The sequence below is a fragment of the Lepidochelys kempii genome, chromosome 5 (assembly GCF_965140285.1).
Source record: "Lepidochelys kempii isolate rLepKem1 chromosome 5, rLepKem1.hap1, whole genome shotgun sequence".
Classification (NCBI taxonomy): domain Eukaryota; kingdom Metazoa; phylum Chordata; order Testudines; family Cheloniidae; genus Lepidochelys; species Lepidochelys kempii.
This window is the reverse complement of record NC_136384.1, coordinates 6103647-6119442: the sequence shown is the minus strand read 5'-3', so window position 1 is coordinate 6119442 and position 15796 is coordinate 6103647. Positions and strand designations below refer to the sequence as shown.

Sequence of the window (15796 nt, the reverse complement as noted above, 5' to 3'; positions counted from 1 at the left end):
TTCCTGGGTGCACACATTTACTTGGGTTCTGCTGCTTGCTGTTCATGATTTGCTGGGATGAGAAGAGCATTTATTGGGTCAGAGACTGCCGGGTTGGCTTGTGATGAGCCAACACACTACTGAGCCTGAGTCTACCCTTATTATTCTACCATGTCCAGTCAATGTGTGGAGGTAGGAGAAAAGGACTGACCCTAGGAAGACACTTCTGACACCTAGAGTTCTTGTCTAGCAGTTTGCTTTAGCACCCTAAAGAGTGAGAAAGGTTTTCTTTGGCACTGAGAGGCCTGTATACTTTTTTATTCTCTCCTTCCTGCTTTGCTGAGAAGAGGTCTTACACAAAGCCTTTGACCAACGCCTCAGCGCCAAAAGATATATAATGCCAAACTGACTAACCTCTGGCAAGAGACTGCACTGTCAGTCAGGTCAGAGACCAGAAAGGGGAATTGTATCCGGGAAGGGTTTTAGAAGCAAAAGAGATTTTCATGCTCCAAATGGGACCGAGGACAGGTGATCCAGAAGTGCCATTAAGATGGAGATCGACCACATGTGCACTTGTAGACTTCCTCCAGTCATGGGGAAATGCCACAGCTATCTACCACACACTCAGAGAACTCCCAACTGACCTCAGAAAACATGAAAGTTAGCATGACTTCATTGGGAATTTTGCATGAGTAAGGACTGCCAGATCAGACAATTATTAATTATATGAGGCCCCAATTGAGATCAAAGTCCCATTGTGCTAGGCACTGTACAAACGCCTAGTAAGACAGTCCTTGGCCTGAACAGTTTACAATCTAAAAAGACAAGACAACAAAGGATAGCATTATTGCTATTATAAAGATGAGGAACTGAGGCACAGAGAGACTCAGGGTATATCTACACTGCATTAAAACACTCCTGGATGGCCTGTGTCAGCTAGCTTCGGCTGCAGGGCTATAAAACTGCAGTGTAGACATACAGGCTCTGGGACCCTTTGATGGAGGAGGGTTCCAGAGTCTGGGCACCAGCCTACTGCTAAATTTTATAGTCCTGCAGCATGAGCCAAGCTAGAGACCAATCTAGACTATTTCATGAGGTCTTTCCTGGTTAGCAGCATTTAACCCAGCTCAAATAGAAATACAGACCAAAAATATGCACTTGGCAGCCAATAACATCTTTTTGAGAACGAAGAAAATACACCAACACTTAAAAGTACTTGCTAATGGTTAAAGGAAAATAAGAGAGATTACCTTAGCCCCATGCCAGTGCCATTCATCATAAGGGTTGGTCCTCCTGGCCCGCCTGGTGCTTCATCAGTGACCATGTCTGAATCAAAAACTTGGCCCTTAAATCTGGAAATGTGGAGTTAGTTAGCTTTACATCCTGGGGAAGCTATTGTATCTGCAGCCACCTCCACCCCCAACATACACAAAAGGGTAAACTCTGATCAGAGCACTTTATACAGAGAAGCTTTCACAAAACCTCTCCATTTTCTCTCCTACACCTCTCAGTTTTGGGGAAACAGCTTCCACCTGCTGCCTTTGTTTCTGAGGGTTGTGGTTGACAAAAAATTGTTTAATTCTACTGATTTCAAAGCACTTGCTCTCTTGAGAAATATGAGAAAAACTATGAGAAATATTCATGCTTCGCCACACCAAGGGATGCCCTAGCACCTGGCAAGAGCTCAAGGGCGGCATGAAAGCTGCATAAAATATAGGAGATTGCAGCTGTTCTCCATCTTTAATATGGTGATGCAGTTCCAGGAAACCGTAGGTCTCAACAGATGATGTTCCCTCTTTATTGGAGTATCCCCTCCTCTGTTCAAATCAAGAGAGAAAATAGCATGCAGGAAAGTTTCCCTTTCTATTATAATAAAGATACAATTTCTGGCCCTCATGGATAGTAACTGAAAGGACCTTAAACCTGTCACTGAGCCAGGACTGAAGATGGTCAATTCTGCACCTCAAGCTAGTGTAATTTTGGGCTGCCCTGAAGTGTAATTAAACATACCTAGAGGAGTCTGTAGCAGGGCAGTCACCCCACTCCAGTTTGGAAGGTATTAAAAAAACAGCTGTCCTGGGGAGACAAGCACAGCCAGTCAGGGCCCGACTAGGCCAGTATAAGAAGGGTTCCTGGGGAAAAGGAAGGACTTGGCTGCTTGGTAGAGTCAGGGATACCTTGGACCGAGCAGTACCAGGAAAAGGCAGGCTGAACTGGGGAGCTCTGGCCTAGTGACCTCCCAGGCCGAGGCTTTGCAGCAAAGGCCTGAGGAGGTACTGGGGCTGCAGGGAGGCAGCCAGGGCAAAAAAAGGCAGCAGGTCCAACCCCCTTGCCAGTGATGAGTGGCCATTACAGACTGAAGTTTGCCCCTAAGAGAAGGGGCTAGATGACCGGCAGTAGCCACTGACGCAGGGGAGTTGGGAGTCTCCTGGGAGGGAAGACACAGAGTGTGGGGACACTACTGTGGGGCAGTATCCCAAGGTAAGGGGCACTGGGGTCCAGGAGGGACACGGGGCCAGAGGTGGAGGAGACAACAGGGGCAGGTAACAGAGGGTGAGACACCGGCCCATAGAGGGCGTTCCGGAGCCAGATGAGCTAATTCCCAGATGGACCAGCAGGAGGCACCACACTGGTGAGTGCCCTGCCTTGCTAGAGAGTCATTTCCCCCACCATTGAAATGCAGTCACCTCTGGTGTGAAAAGTGACAGCCATTATACAAGCAGAGCACATGGGATTGAAGAATACTGTGCCCATTTGAAACTGCAGGAGGGAATTTAGGGAGACAGAATGCAATTATGTTAGAATTTGGCCATGAAAAAGGGCTAACGCCTGCCCTTGCAAAAAGATATACAGGCATTTTAAGAGCCACTAACTAGTACAAGTGGTCAGGACCCTTTTTACTTCTCATTTAAACAATGATACCTCTAGCACCTCCGAATGGGCCTAATCCAGCACTGCACAATTCTACCCATTGAGAGAGAGGGACAGCCAAATAAATTAACATTAGCTGGTTTTGTTTATCTGTCTTTTACTATCCTCGTGATAGTAAAAGATTAGTGAATAGATTAAGTTCCTTCCTTAGTGAGTCTTCCTGACAATTTAGCAAGGTGTATTTAAATGATTAAGTAAACAAATCTTTGTCATCTGCAGACCTTAGAAGTAATTCTGTGGTTAGCAAGTAGACCAAAGAGGAGAATCACAAAGCTAAAACTAAAACAGGAAAGGTGACATTTGAGAAGGATACCTGTAAATATTAGGCATGTGCAGATATTTGATGTAGATAGTTCAATTGCATTTAACTCTAAAGAGATTGCAAGAGAACCTCTTACATTCAGATTGCTACGGTGTAGGTGCCTTATTTGAAGATGAGATGGCAAATCTACAAGCATCTGCACCTCTGGGAAGAGGTAATGGAAAATATTTTCAAGACTCAGGCTATTCATTTATGGACGCTCCTCCGTACTTTTTTTCTAGAAACTACAGCTTTGCCGAACTTGAAATCTTTTCAGAGAAACTGGTTTAAATAGGTTTCAGAGTAACAGCCGTGTTAGTCTGTATTCGCAAAAAGAAAAGGAGTACTTGTGGCACCTTAGAGACTAACCAATTTATTAGAGCATGAGCTTTCGTGAGCTACAGCTGCATCTGAGGAAGTGAGCTGTAGCTCACGAAAGCTTATGCTCTAATAAATTGGTTAGTCTCTAAGGTGCCACAAGTACTCCTTTTCTTTTTGGTTTAAATAGGTGCAATTATAGTAACAAGAATGACACCATTACAGAGATATTCAAGAGTCCTTTTGTTGGGCAGCCAATGCCTCTCAGAAGACACTGAAAATATTCATTTTAAAAGCAACTCTGCCTATGTGTCCTTTATATTCTACTTACTTTTTATTAGTAGGACATATGCATAGAAATAGGATATTTGAAGATCCAGTTTTCAGAATGGAGAGAGGTAAATAATGGTGTCTCCCAGGGGTCTGTACTGGGACCAGTCCTGTTCAACATATTCATAAATGATCTGGAAAAATGGGTAAACAGTGAGGTGGCAAAATTTGCCGATGATACAAAACTACTCAAGATAGTTAAGTCCAAAGCTGACTGCGAAGAGTTACAAAGGGATCTCACAAAACTGGGTGACTGGGCAACAAAATGGCAGATGAAACTCAATGTTGATAAATGAAAAGTAATGGAGACTGGAAAATATAATCCCAACTACACATATAAAATGATAGGATGTAAATTAGCTGTTACCACTCAAGAAAGAGATCTTGGAGTCATTGTGGATGGTTCTCTGAAAATATCCAGTCAATGTGCAGTGGCAGTCAACAAAGCAAACAGAATGTTGGGAACCATTAAGAAAGGGAGAGATAATAGGACAGAAAATATCATATTGCCTCCATATAAATCCATGGTAACGCCCACATCTTGAATACTACATGCAGATCTGGTTGCCCCATTTCAAAAAAGATATATTGGAATTGGAAAAGGTACAGAAAAGGGCAATACAAATGATTTGGGGTATGGAACAGCCTCCATATGAGGAGAGATTAATAAGACTGGGACTTTTCAGCTTGGAAAAGAAGTGACAAAGGGGAGATATGTTAGAGGACTATAAAATCATGACTAGTGTGGAGAAAGTAAATAAGGAAATGTTATTTACTCCTTCTAATAACACAAGAACCGGGGTGACCAAATGAAAAAAATAGGCAGCAGGTTTAAAACAAAAGGATATATTTCTTCACACAACGCAGTCAACCTATGGAACTCTTTGCAAGAGAATGTTGTGAAGGCCAAGACTATCACAGGATTCAAAAAAGAACTAGATAAGTTCATGGAGGATAGCTAATGGCTATTAGCCAGGATGGGCAGGAATGCAAAAAACCATGCTCTGAAGTGTTCCTATTCTCTGTTTGCCAGGAGCTGTGAATGAGTGACAAGGGATGGATCACTTGATTCCCTGTTCTGTTCATTCCCTCTGAAGAACCTGGCATAGGCCACTATTGGAAGACAGCATACCTGGCTAGATAGACCATTAGTCTGACCCTGTATGGCTTTTCTTATGTTCTTAAGAATACATCTGTTCCTACTTACTTCTCACCTGAAGTTATAATCCTTTGTGACCTCAGTCATTTCCAACTGTGATCAGATGTTTACCCCACACTTACCTGGAAAGGGTTAATGCAGATGGGAAAGGGGGCTAATTAACCCAACAGGCCACAGATGATGTTGAATCAGGTGGCCAAGTAAACCCAAGACTGAGTGAGGGAGCCCAGCTGAGGAGGAACCATCTGGGCTGGGACTATAAAGACACGAAATAGTGGGGGCTGCTGGGAGAGTCTGCAGTCATTCCCTGAGAGAGGGGAGGTGTGTTTGAGCTGGCAAACCCGGGGGGAGCCAAAGAGGTAGGACAGGGGTCAGGGAAAGGCACTAAGGTCTAGAAGCGAATAGGCCTTGATTGCTCTCTAGAGGGTCCCTAAGCCAGAACCCGGAGCAGAGGGTGGACCTGGGTTCCCTTGCCAACCGTTAAGAGAGTGGCACTACGAGGAAGACTACCTAGGACTGCTTGAAAGGAAAGACTTTATGATCCTGGAAGGGGAAAACCGTTTGGTGATCTGGAGGCAGGGCTAAGTCACAAAGAGGCAGGGCTAAGTCTCATGGAGTGAGACAGAGGGCCACAGACCAAGACAGAGAGGTGGAGAGACGGTGCGCAAACTTGGGAAGGGGCATTGACCTCACAAGCTATTCCCCAGAGTGACCAGGAGGAGGTGCCATCCCAGTGGTGAGTGGAGCGCCTTGTCACATCCAAGCACAGACAATTGTGACTGCCTCTGATCACATAGGCATGTGAAAACTAACTAAATACAATTAATTTTTGGATTGCATATTACATACAAAAGCAGCAGAGAAAGTTACTTCGCAGAGTACAGTTTATACAGGCAAAAAACTCCTTCAGCTATAATATTCCCTTTTAAAACTTGAAAAGCAGTTGTGGGGTTGGAGGGAAAAGAGAGAGTACATGCGTGGGATGCAGGTCATGTAATTCAGAATCTTGTGGGATCCCCTTGTCAGTGACACTTTTAAAATAATATCTACATCAAAGCTCTCATCAAATCCTCTTGCTGTTTCCTTTACAAGACTGCTAAACTCCATCCATTCTTCCCTCTCCCTTCCACTAAAATGCTTGTATTCAACTGAGTTATATCTCCTCTTTCTAGGGCAACTACTTCTGTGGTTTCAATACATCTCCTCTATCCTCTCCTCGCTGCCAGTTTATATAAAATGTGGTTGCTAAATCTGTCTTCCCCTCCTACCACTCTGTCAAACCCTTGCACAAATATTTTCCAGGGCAAGCTCTCACCTTCTACATCCAGTGAAAGCACCTCATTTCAACTCAAGACACTGCACAATTCTGACCTGTCTACATCCCTGTTCTTATTTCCTCCTCCCCACTAACCCTTCCACTGCTTAAGCACCTCCCATGCTTCAGCCCAACAACCTCTCTTGTATCTTCTTTCCACTTATTTTCCATGGGGCCCCTCACTCTCTAGGGCCTCTCTTCTTTACCTCCCTTAAAACAACCCCCCTGTTTAAATCTCTCTTTAAACCCACTTTTTTCAGGTAACCTTTCATCAAACACAACCCAGAATTCAAGACTGGACTCTCAGTTGGGGTTTTGTGTGTTTGTATTGTCCGAATCTGATTTACATCATAGTCCCTTGAGCAAAGAACCACATCTTCTCTTATGTCTGTACAGCTGAGTAAAGCATCAGCACTCAAGTCTATATACAAACAGCTCTCATTCCCCTCTACTCCTCTTCCTGCTTCCTTTGTTTTATCTAGCACATTAACTTTACTGCTCACTCTGTCTCTTTCTCCCACTCATGGTTTTGGCACCTTCTGTAATGCTGTTCCTACACCTTGCACTCCTTGTTCTAGCCCACTAACGCACTCTCTCCTCTTTTAAGTCCCCCCTCAAAGATAATTTCTTCCACCAATTTTCCTATCTTATTCTAGACCAACAGTCCTCACACTCTTCTTTACCTTAACTGTTGTCCCATGTCTAGTCTCGTGGTTATAGTATTGTCTAGTTTAAATTCCAAGTTCTTCAGGGCACAGAGCATGTCTTACTCTGTGTTTCTCAATGCTCCATGTAAATGTTTGGTACCACAGAAATTCGTCATACACTAACAACTATCCTCTATCTGTAAACCTCACAAACTCACCTATTGTAATCCAGCCTGGATTTGTGTAGCTGTTGCTGCTTCAGAAGTAGTTTTGCTTCCTGTTTAGCAAGCAAATGCTGGAGACGTTCCTTTTCAACTTCCAGCTCCATTTTCTGCAGCAGAAGCTGCTGTCTTCTTTCCTCAGACAGCCTTTTACTACGCTCTGTTTCTTTTGATCCAGAGTCCACACTGTCATTCATCCCAGAAACACGAGAAAGCCTAGAGTAATCACAGGTTTCATGAAGCGGCCCAGAATGTCTTTTGGGTGCATGGCTGACCTTTTGGCTATCCTGAATGTTCTCCAAGCTTCCTGGCTGCCTAGAAGCCCAATGACTCATTTGGTGAGGACAAGTGTTCGGAAATTCACTCATTCTCTGGCCCACATCAGGAGCCATTTGTGTGTGGTATGGGCCCCTTTCCTTTGCTGACAGCATCATGTTGTTACATTTTCTGTGCAAGCCATTTTCTGCTGGACATTCATTGAGAACCTCCTGTTGGTTGTACTGGGCTGTGGTCCCATGAGCATGATTATTTCTACAGTGCAGAGGTGCTGAAAACAGGGCTGAACTTCCAGACTGTGATGCTTTATTGTTCTTGTATAACGTTTGCGGTCTAGCTATACTTAGATAAGAACCATCCAGTTCCAAAGGTGCTAGCTGGCACGGACTCTTCTTGTTGGATACCTACGATAAGAGAAACAAGCTATCATCTTTCAAAATTTAACATAGAATGTTAAATGGTATTGTTCCTTAGCAAAATTTGCTTCTCATCCTCAGTTCACAGAGTAAAGTTGTCATACGAGTACTGGGAGATTCGATGTATTGTGCTGATGGACATCTAGCAAGACTCCTATAATGTTGATCAAAAGGCAGAGATAAGCCTGCTATCAAATCTACATTTCAATCAGTCTACACAAGTACAATAAATATGAAACTACTGTCTGCAGGATCCTCAGCATAAACAAGTAGCTTCAGAGTACCAAGTAGTTGTGAGTATCTAGGGTTACATAAAATCACTAGAAGAGTGGCAAAAAACATTAAATGTTAATATATGAAAATGTTTAATTTTGAATGCCAAGCCAAAAAATCCATTCAGCCACTATAAATACTCTTTGATTGGCCATTACACAGCAGGAGATTTGATGTAAAACATTTCACCTTGCACTGAATGGGATATTACTTACCACCGGAAATTTGATGAGAGTTTTTGAAATGTCTTTACAGAAACACAGATAAAACCAACCACTTTCCGTAAAATATAGTTCTACTTCAAAAGCTGTCATTTAAATAAAAAAACATGTTTAAATTCAGCTATAAATGTAAGTGATTTTTCAATTAAGTTGGGCAAGTGATTATACTCTGATAAAACTCTGCAGAAAGAAAGCGGTTGTAATTCACATTTGTCATCCCAATGAAAAGTGAACTCGTAGTGGGTGTGTTATACTCATGGCTGTTATGTAAGGGACATCAGAATCCTGCTTATATCCTGGAGTATCCTTGCACTGCGGTTTGTCTCGGCAGTTAAGCATTTGCGTTGCTATGCACATCAGAACAGCAGTGAATCACTCACTCATAGATCTTTTCCTAGTTGTGTGCGTTAATTTCAGTAACATATTGCATTTAAACTCTGTTTCAGCCCTCAGGCTCTTTCTCAAAGATTTAACTGTGTTTAATTGCAGAAGCCAGGTTTGTTAAAGATAAACCACGTTAGCAGCAGCAAGCAAGCTGAAATTTGGTGGTCACTGATGGACAGAAAATTACAATTTGTATTCTGGTAGCACACACAATGGATTAGCTGCTGTCCATATGCACTGGAAGACAATCACTGCCCCAAAGATCTTAGATTTAAGAATGCAAGCAACATACAAAGTGTTGGAGAGGAATCTAATCCAACTATGTACAGTTTTTGTATGCATTATTTACATTCTTTATATAAACCAACGTATCAACTCTATTTGACTGCCCCTCAGCTCCTTCCTTGTGAGTTTCTTGCAGGTCTCAGAGAAAATAAAATAATGTAGATTATCCCCTAAATATTGATATATGATTATTTTCAGTTTTGTTTTTACAAAAATTTACTCTTCACCATATGATTGAAAGCCACTTATGCCACGTTGTGCCCCATGAAACCCAATGAGTTGGAGGCATCTGCATTAGTGTCAGCACTAAACGTACAAGGAAAATCTGATGCTAGGACTGGGTGAAAAGTGCAGGACATTAAAATATTTCAGAAATCAGAGGGGCCAGGAGGGCAACCTACCAGAATTTCAACATGTTGCCAGAAGGCAATCAGAGTTGTTTGTTATTTGTTTAGTGCCATCGCTGTGCATGATGATTTTACAGACAAATAAAAACACACTCCCATGTCCCAAAGACTTTATAATCTAAATTAAATACCACACAGAAAGAGATTTCTGGCAACAAATAAAAGATGGGGTGCAAGATGTTAAGGGATATGAGAGAAAAGACCATAAAATAATCCTGTAGCTACCTGTTATACATCTACTCCCGGGTAAATTCCTCGCAATTGTGGCACAGCAGAAAAATGCCCCCCCTTTCCCCCCCCTCCTCACAGATTCCCTTTGCTTCCTTGCAGAAATCGGGGAAGCAAAGAGAAGCTGCACCAATACTCACTCACCCCCTCCCTGGCAGCTGGACAGCTCAGACACATCTGTTTGGGCAGCTGGGGGGCGGGGAGAAGGGGGAGAAGGTAAATCACTGGTGGTAGGGGGGTCTCGGGAGGCTCTGGCTGCCCAGGGATGTTAGTCCCAGCTTGGGGGGAGAGGGATTGAGGCCCCCCTCCCCCTTCCATCTGAGGCTGGGTCAGATCAAGCCCCAGAAACTTCCCCTGGCTGCAGCAAGCTCTGCACCATGGGTGTGGGTGTGTGTGAGAGGCTTGGAGAGGGGGTGGGGATTGGTTCAGCAGGGGGGGCTGTTGGGTGTGGGGAGGTCTGGATGCACGGGGTTAGGCAGATGGGGAGCAGCTCCTTGTACAGTGAGCCCACCCACACACCTGGAATCCCCCCCACTGAGCTCCTCCACATCAGGAGTCCCCTGCACCCAGAAGCCCCCACTGAGCCCCCCAAACCTCCACCCTGCCAAGCCTCACCTTCTGCATCAGGAGCCCCCCACATCTGGACCCCCACCCCACTGAGCTCCAACCAGCTGCACCCTGACCCCCCACTCCACCAAGCTCCACTCCCCCAGCCCTCCCCACTGAGCCCTAACCACCTTCACCTGGACTCCCCTGCAGAGTCCCATTCCCCCTACACCTAGAACCCCGCACCAAGCCCCTGTGCATCCAGATTCCCCGCTGGACCCAGGACCCCCACCGAGCTGCCCGCACCCAGATTGCGCCACACAGAACCTTGGTACTCTTGAGGGAATTCTGCACCAAAAAATTAAAAATTTAATATTCTGCAAAGTTGTGCATATATTAATTATCAAAACAACACAAACAATAACAATATAATCACACCATTTTCAATTATTTTGGTAATTTATTTCAAAATACTTGTCAGCAAATCATTTAAAATGGTATGATTATATTGTGTTATTTTGACAAATATGCAGAATTTTAAAATATTGTGCGCAGAATATTTAATTTTTTGGCACAGAATTCCCTAAGGAGTAACATCTCACTTCTCACCTTACCAAGTTTAGGGCACTCTTGGGGAAAAAAGACTGCAAGTTGGGTTGGTTCCCAAACTCCTCAGGACCAAAGCTCGGAGTGCGTGCATTTGCACTCCATTGATCCCCCTGGCCATAGCTCTGAGGTTTTGACGGGCTCTAAGAACCACCATATCCAACCCTCCTTAAGTCTTTAAGCCAAGTGGAAAAGGAAAAAAATAGGGGATCCCTAAAAATAAAATCCCCAAGAGTTCCTTATTTTACCAGTTTGTTTTATTGACTAAAGGGACCAAAGTTTGTTAAGAAACCTCAGCACATGAACAGGGATGGTATAGAATAATTGCCAGGAGCAGATTTAAGGATAAAGGCCCACACTGCAAATTAACTTCATGACTGAGACTCGATTAAAAGTCCCTTGAGGCCCTAAAAGGGAGGTCCCAGTTAGCATTTGTTGACCTTGGTCACCATTAAATCTGCCCTGATGGTCTCAGAAATGGCACTGACATTTAAATACTTCATAACAAGCCTGAGAAACTTTAACATTATTTCACAGTTACAGTATGGTTGTGGGGCAGGGGGGGTGGGGGGGCACGTCTCATTAATATCACGGAATGCAAGTGGTGTTTTTTTAATTTCTCTAGAGGATGGAGATTGTAGTATTAGGTGGAAGTCTCGGTTCCAGTTTCACATGGCTTTAAAGGCCACTCAAAGTCAACCCTGTAAGATAAATTAACTGATTTGGGGTGGGATGGGGAGGGGGAATCAAGCAACAACTTGGCAAGTTATGTTATTTTCTGTTAATGTTTAAAATGAAAACTATAGCAGAATGGCGCCAACTGTTTAAAAACTAGAGTGACATCCACATCTGAGTTGGATTATGAGGCCAGGGCATACGATGAACAATCTGTGATGGGCAGGACAAGGCGACAAAGGGAAAGAGGAAGAAGATTCTAAGACACATTCACTACTGCATTGTGAACATAAGGAATTGGGTCTTTTATTAGATGAGTTTAAAACAGATATTGCCTGTGGCACACATGGGAGCCACGATGGGCTGTGATGGAACAGATGTGCTTCCCCCATTTCGGGAGCTCTCCCATTCTTTCTGTATGTTATTTAAAGACATATCTTCCTTTAGCTAAAATGTAAACAAACAAAAGGTAAACTGCTGCTTGTGATATATGGCGTTAATATGATTTGATCCAATGTGAAACTGCCACACAGAAATAAATCTACACTAAAATCAGTTCACATAATGTTGTAAAAGCTAGATAGGAAAACGTGCGGAAGCACTATGAATCTCTTTTTGCAATCCTTGTAATTTCTGCTGAGGGAGTCAGGATAAAGTATAAACAAATACTGAGCCCTACAACATCTCTCTCTCTCTCTCTCTCTCACACACACACACACAAATGAGTTGCAGCTCACTCAGACAGTCTGCAATTTCTACAAAATTCTCTTAAAAACAAGCTGTGGATGTGCTCTGCAGTACTGATACGGTGGACATATTGTTATTTACATAATGCTGCAAGTGTGGCAATTATTGTAGGGGAGCATGTGAAATCAGGAATGTGACAAAGTTCCTCCTCTACCTTAGTGGGTCTTGCGCTTATTGGCGGATTTGCTCTCCTTGGAGCTTCACAGCAGCCCTCAGCTTGGCCGTTTTTATGAATCCACAGTCCAGGTTGACTCCTCCTGTGTCTGACCAGGAGATGGGAGGTTTGGGGAGCACCCGGGCCCGCCCTCTACTCCGGGTTCCAGCCCAGGGCCCTGTGGAATTTAGCTGTCCAGAGTGCCTCCTGGAACAGCTGCGCGAGAGCTACAACTCCCTGGGCTACTTCCCCATGGCCTCCTCCCAACACCTTCTTTATCCTCACCATAGGACCTTCCTCCTGGTGTCTGATAATGCTTCCACTCCTCAGTCCTCCAACAGTCCGCGTTCTCACTCTCGGCTCCTAGTGCCTCTTGCTCCCAGCACCTCTTGCTCCCAACTCCTTACACGCGCACCACAAACTGAAGTGAGCTCCTTTTTAAATCCAAGTGCCCTGATTAGCCTGCCTCAATTGATTCTAACAGCTTCTTGATTGGCTGCAGGTGTTCTAATCAGCCTGTCTGTCTTGTCTCCAGAAGGTTCCTGATTGTCCTGGAACCTTCCCTGTTACCTTACCCAGGGAAAAGGGACCTACTTAACCTGGGGCTAATATATCTGTCTTCTATTACTCTCCTGTAGCCATCTGGCCCGACCCCGTCACAGAACATAAAATCAGATCTTGCAGTCCCTATGTAGGTCAAATCCCCATTGACTTCAAAGGGAGTTTTTTCCTATGTAAAAACAGTGTATTTTCCCCAAAGTCACTATTCTAGCGGTCTTATGATTGAAGAACAAACTAGTACCTTCTATATATTTATACAGGTGAAATCCTACACCCATTGACTTCAATTTCACCCACAGTGCCTGTCTTTAATGAAATTAATCAATATGATACATTAGAAGACAAAGAAAAGAAACACACGTCGTGATATGGTGATTACACGCTGTATCCTAAGCATGACTCCATAAGTGGGTTTTTAGAAGTTTTCTGAAATAGACAGAGGAGACTATTAATTGGGTAGAGTATGCAGAAAAGTGAAATGGAAAGGTTACCCACCCTGTGTAGTAACTGTAGTTCTTCAAGATGTGTCCCCCTATGGGTGCTCCACTTTAGGTGTGCATACACCCCATGCACCTTCAATCAGAAATTTCCATTGGCTGTCCATTCAACCTGCGAACTGTGCCCTACAAATCCTCGTGCCTTGCACTGAGGCTATGCAGGACTGTGTGGGTCAACTGCCCTCAGTTTCTTCTCTATCACTAAGTCCAACTAAAGAGAGTGGGTAGTTGAGTACTCATAGTGACCCACATCTCCAAGAACTACTGTACAAGGTGAGTAACCTTTCCTTCTTCAAGCAGTGTCCCTATGGGCACTCGATGTCAGGTGACTTTTGAACAGTATCCCCAGGAGGAGGTAGCTTTGGTATAGAGTCTAGTACAGAAGTCAGAGCTGCTCACTGACATCTCAGATTTAGGGGCACGGACCAAGGAAGTGTCCAAAGTGTTTGGAGAAAGTATGTATTGGAGACCACACAGCCGTCCTGCAGATTTCAGGTACTACAGTGTCCTTAAGTAAGGCCATAGAAGTTGACTGTGACCTCAGAGATAGCCAGAATCCTAGCAGGAGGCTGGGTGTTAGCAATCTCACAGCAAGCGATAACACACCTCAAAATCCACCTTGATAGTCTCTGGGTAGAAATAGTGGACCCATTATATCTGTCTGCAATGAAGACAAATAATCTAGGAGATTTCCAGAATAATTTGGCCCTGTCATCTTAAGTATGGAAGAAAACTTCCCATCCCGAGTTGCGTGGTTTTGGGGAAAATAAACCAGGTAACTGTATGGTCTGGTTCAGATGAAACTCGAATGATACCTGTGACATTCCCTAGGGTACAATCTGGACTGTTGAACAGCTGTCTTCCCTTAATTCTCTAGCCTGAGGTGCCTTTCACATTGCTATGCTGTCAGAACATCCACTCCGGGCCTGCTCACACAACCTTCAGCCATCTTTTGGAGATATGAAGGGCCTGTATTACATATTTTTCCCTAGCACCTCTGATTCTAAAAGCAATGAACAAGATCAGGAAGGACAAGGTTATCCAGATAGTGCCTATGTGGCAAAGATAGGTGTGGTATCCTTACCAGTTTCCATTGTCAACTTGTTCCAAGCTTCCCTCATCTTTACTCTCAAGTGCTTCATCCCAACATAAAGAACCTTCTCCTCAAGGTACGAGTCCTCGATGGTTTGTGGGCACAGAGTCTACCTATTCAGTAGAGATGCCCCACACTGAACAGGACTCTGCAGTGTTACGAGTGGATAAGAACATTACTTCAAGCACTTTATAACTGAAAGCTCGGATATTCCACTGCACTCCATTGTGACAGGGCATTGTCCTGCTCCCAACTCTTGCAAGTTGGTGTCTCTGTTGCAGGATTTGCCAACCCCCCCTCACAGAATCCAAGATCACCTCATTAATTGAAAAGGTGACTCCGATATTGCCAGTTAAAGGGTATCCAATAACTTGTGTTGCAATTCCCTGACCTCTTTGAGTGGTATCTTAAGGGAGTCTGCCATGCACTTGATGTGGTCTTGGAATTGCTTAAAGTCATCAGCCATAGAGAGTGGAAGAGGCATTACTGATTCATCAGGGACGATGAGAAGGCAGTGGTTTGAGAAGTAGTCTCCTCATCTGCTCTAGCTTCCTGTTCCTGAAATGTCTCCCTCTGCTGGGGAATGGTCTGAGGTGGTAGAGATAGTCTCCCCCTCTCATCCTTGTTGGCTAGGTTCAGAGCCCTTGACCATCGCTGTTGGTAAGCAGCCAGGGAATCCCAATATGACCATTGTGGGGAGAGGGGGGAGGGTCCATACAGAGGAGGGGTAGCACCCAGTGTTGCTCTCACCACTTGTGATGTCTTGTCCTAGATTCCTCTCTATCTCTGTGGCGCACGCAGAAAGGATTCCTATAAGGGTGGTTTGGAGAGGCTGAATGGAGGACCCCTTCACCCTCCCCCGCAAAGAGCAGTGGAGAAGCCCCAGCTGATAATGGTGGTGAATTGGGTGGTACCAGTGATAAATGAGAGTCCAGAGACTGTACTACTCTCAGTACTGAGGGACCCTTGATGCCATGATCAATTGACACTGCGATTCCTCCGCTACAGTTAAGTCCTTTGAGTACTGGGTATGTTGGTACCAATGTGATAACTTGTCTGGAAGTAGATGGTACTGAGGGTTAGAATGCTCCAAGGAGGATGTCAGACGTAGATGTTTCGATTTACGTGGTACCAGTGGTAGAGGTGCATCTGACGGGACCTGTCTGGAGGAATGTGCCTCCTTGCCGTCCCTGTCATGCTTGGTCCATCCCAAGGCTTGCTCAGAG

The 15796-nt window shown here is 44.4% G+C and overlaps 1 protein-coding gene across 8 annotated transcripts in view; it reads right to left on the bottom strand.

The window, feature by feature from the left end:
* Positions 1-15796, bottom strand: part of KIAA1328 (KIAA1328 ortholog) — a 284448-nt gene that overhangs the window by 92086 nt on the left and 176566 nt on the right. For 7 of the 8 annotated variants that reach the window (XR_012158833.2, XM_073343413.2, XM_073343414.1 and 4 more), the window contains 2 exons: positions 7199-7881; positions 1230-1331 (listed from right to left, as the gene is read on the bottom strand). Coding sequence is in view for 7 of the 8 variants with exons in the window: in XM_073343413.2 (XP_073199514.1) it covers positions 1230-1331; positions 7199-7881 (785 nt within the window). In the remaining variant the exon portion in view is untranslated. The remainder of the gene's footprint in view (positions 1-1229; positions 1332-7198; positions 7882-15796) is intronic. The other variant, XM_073343416.1, reaches the window with a different exon arrangement.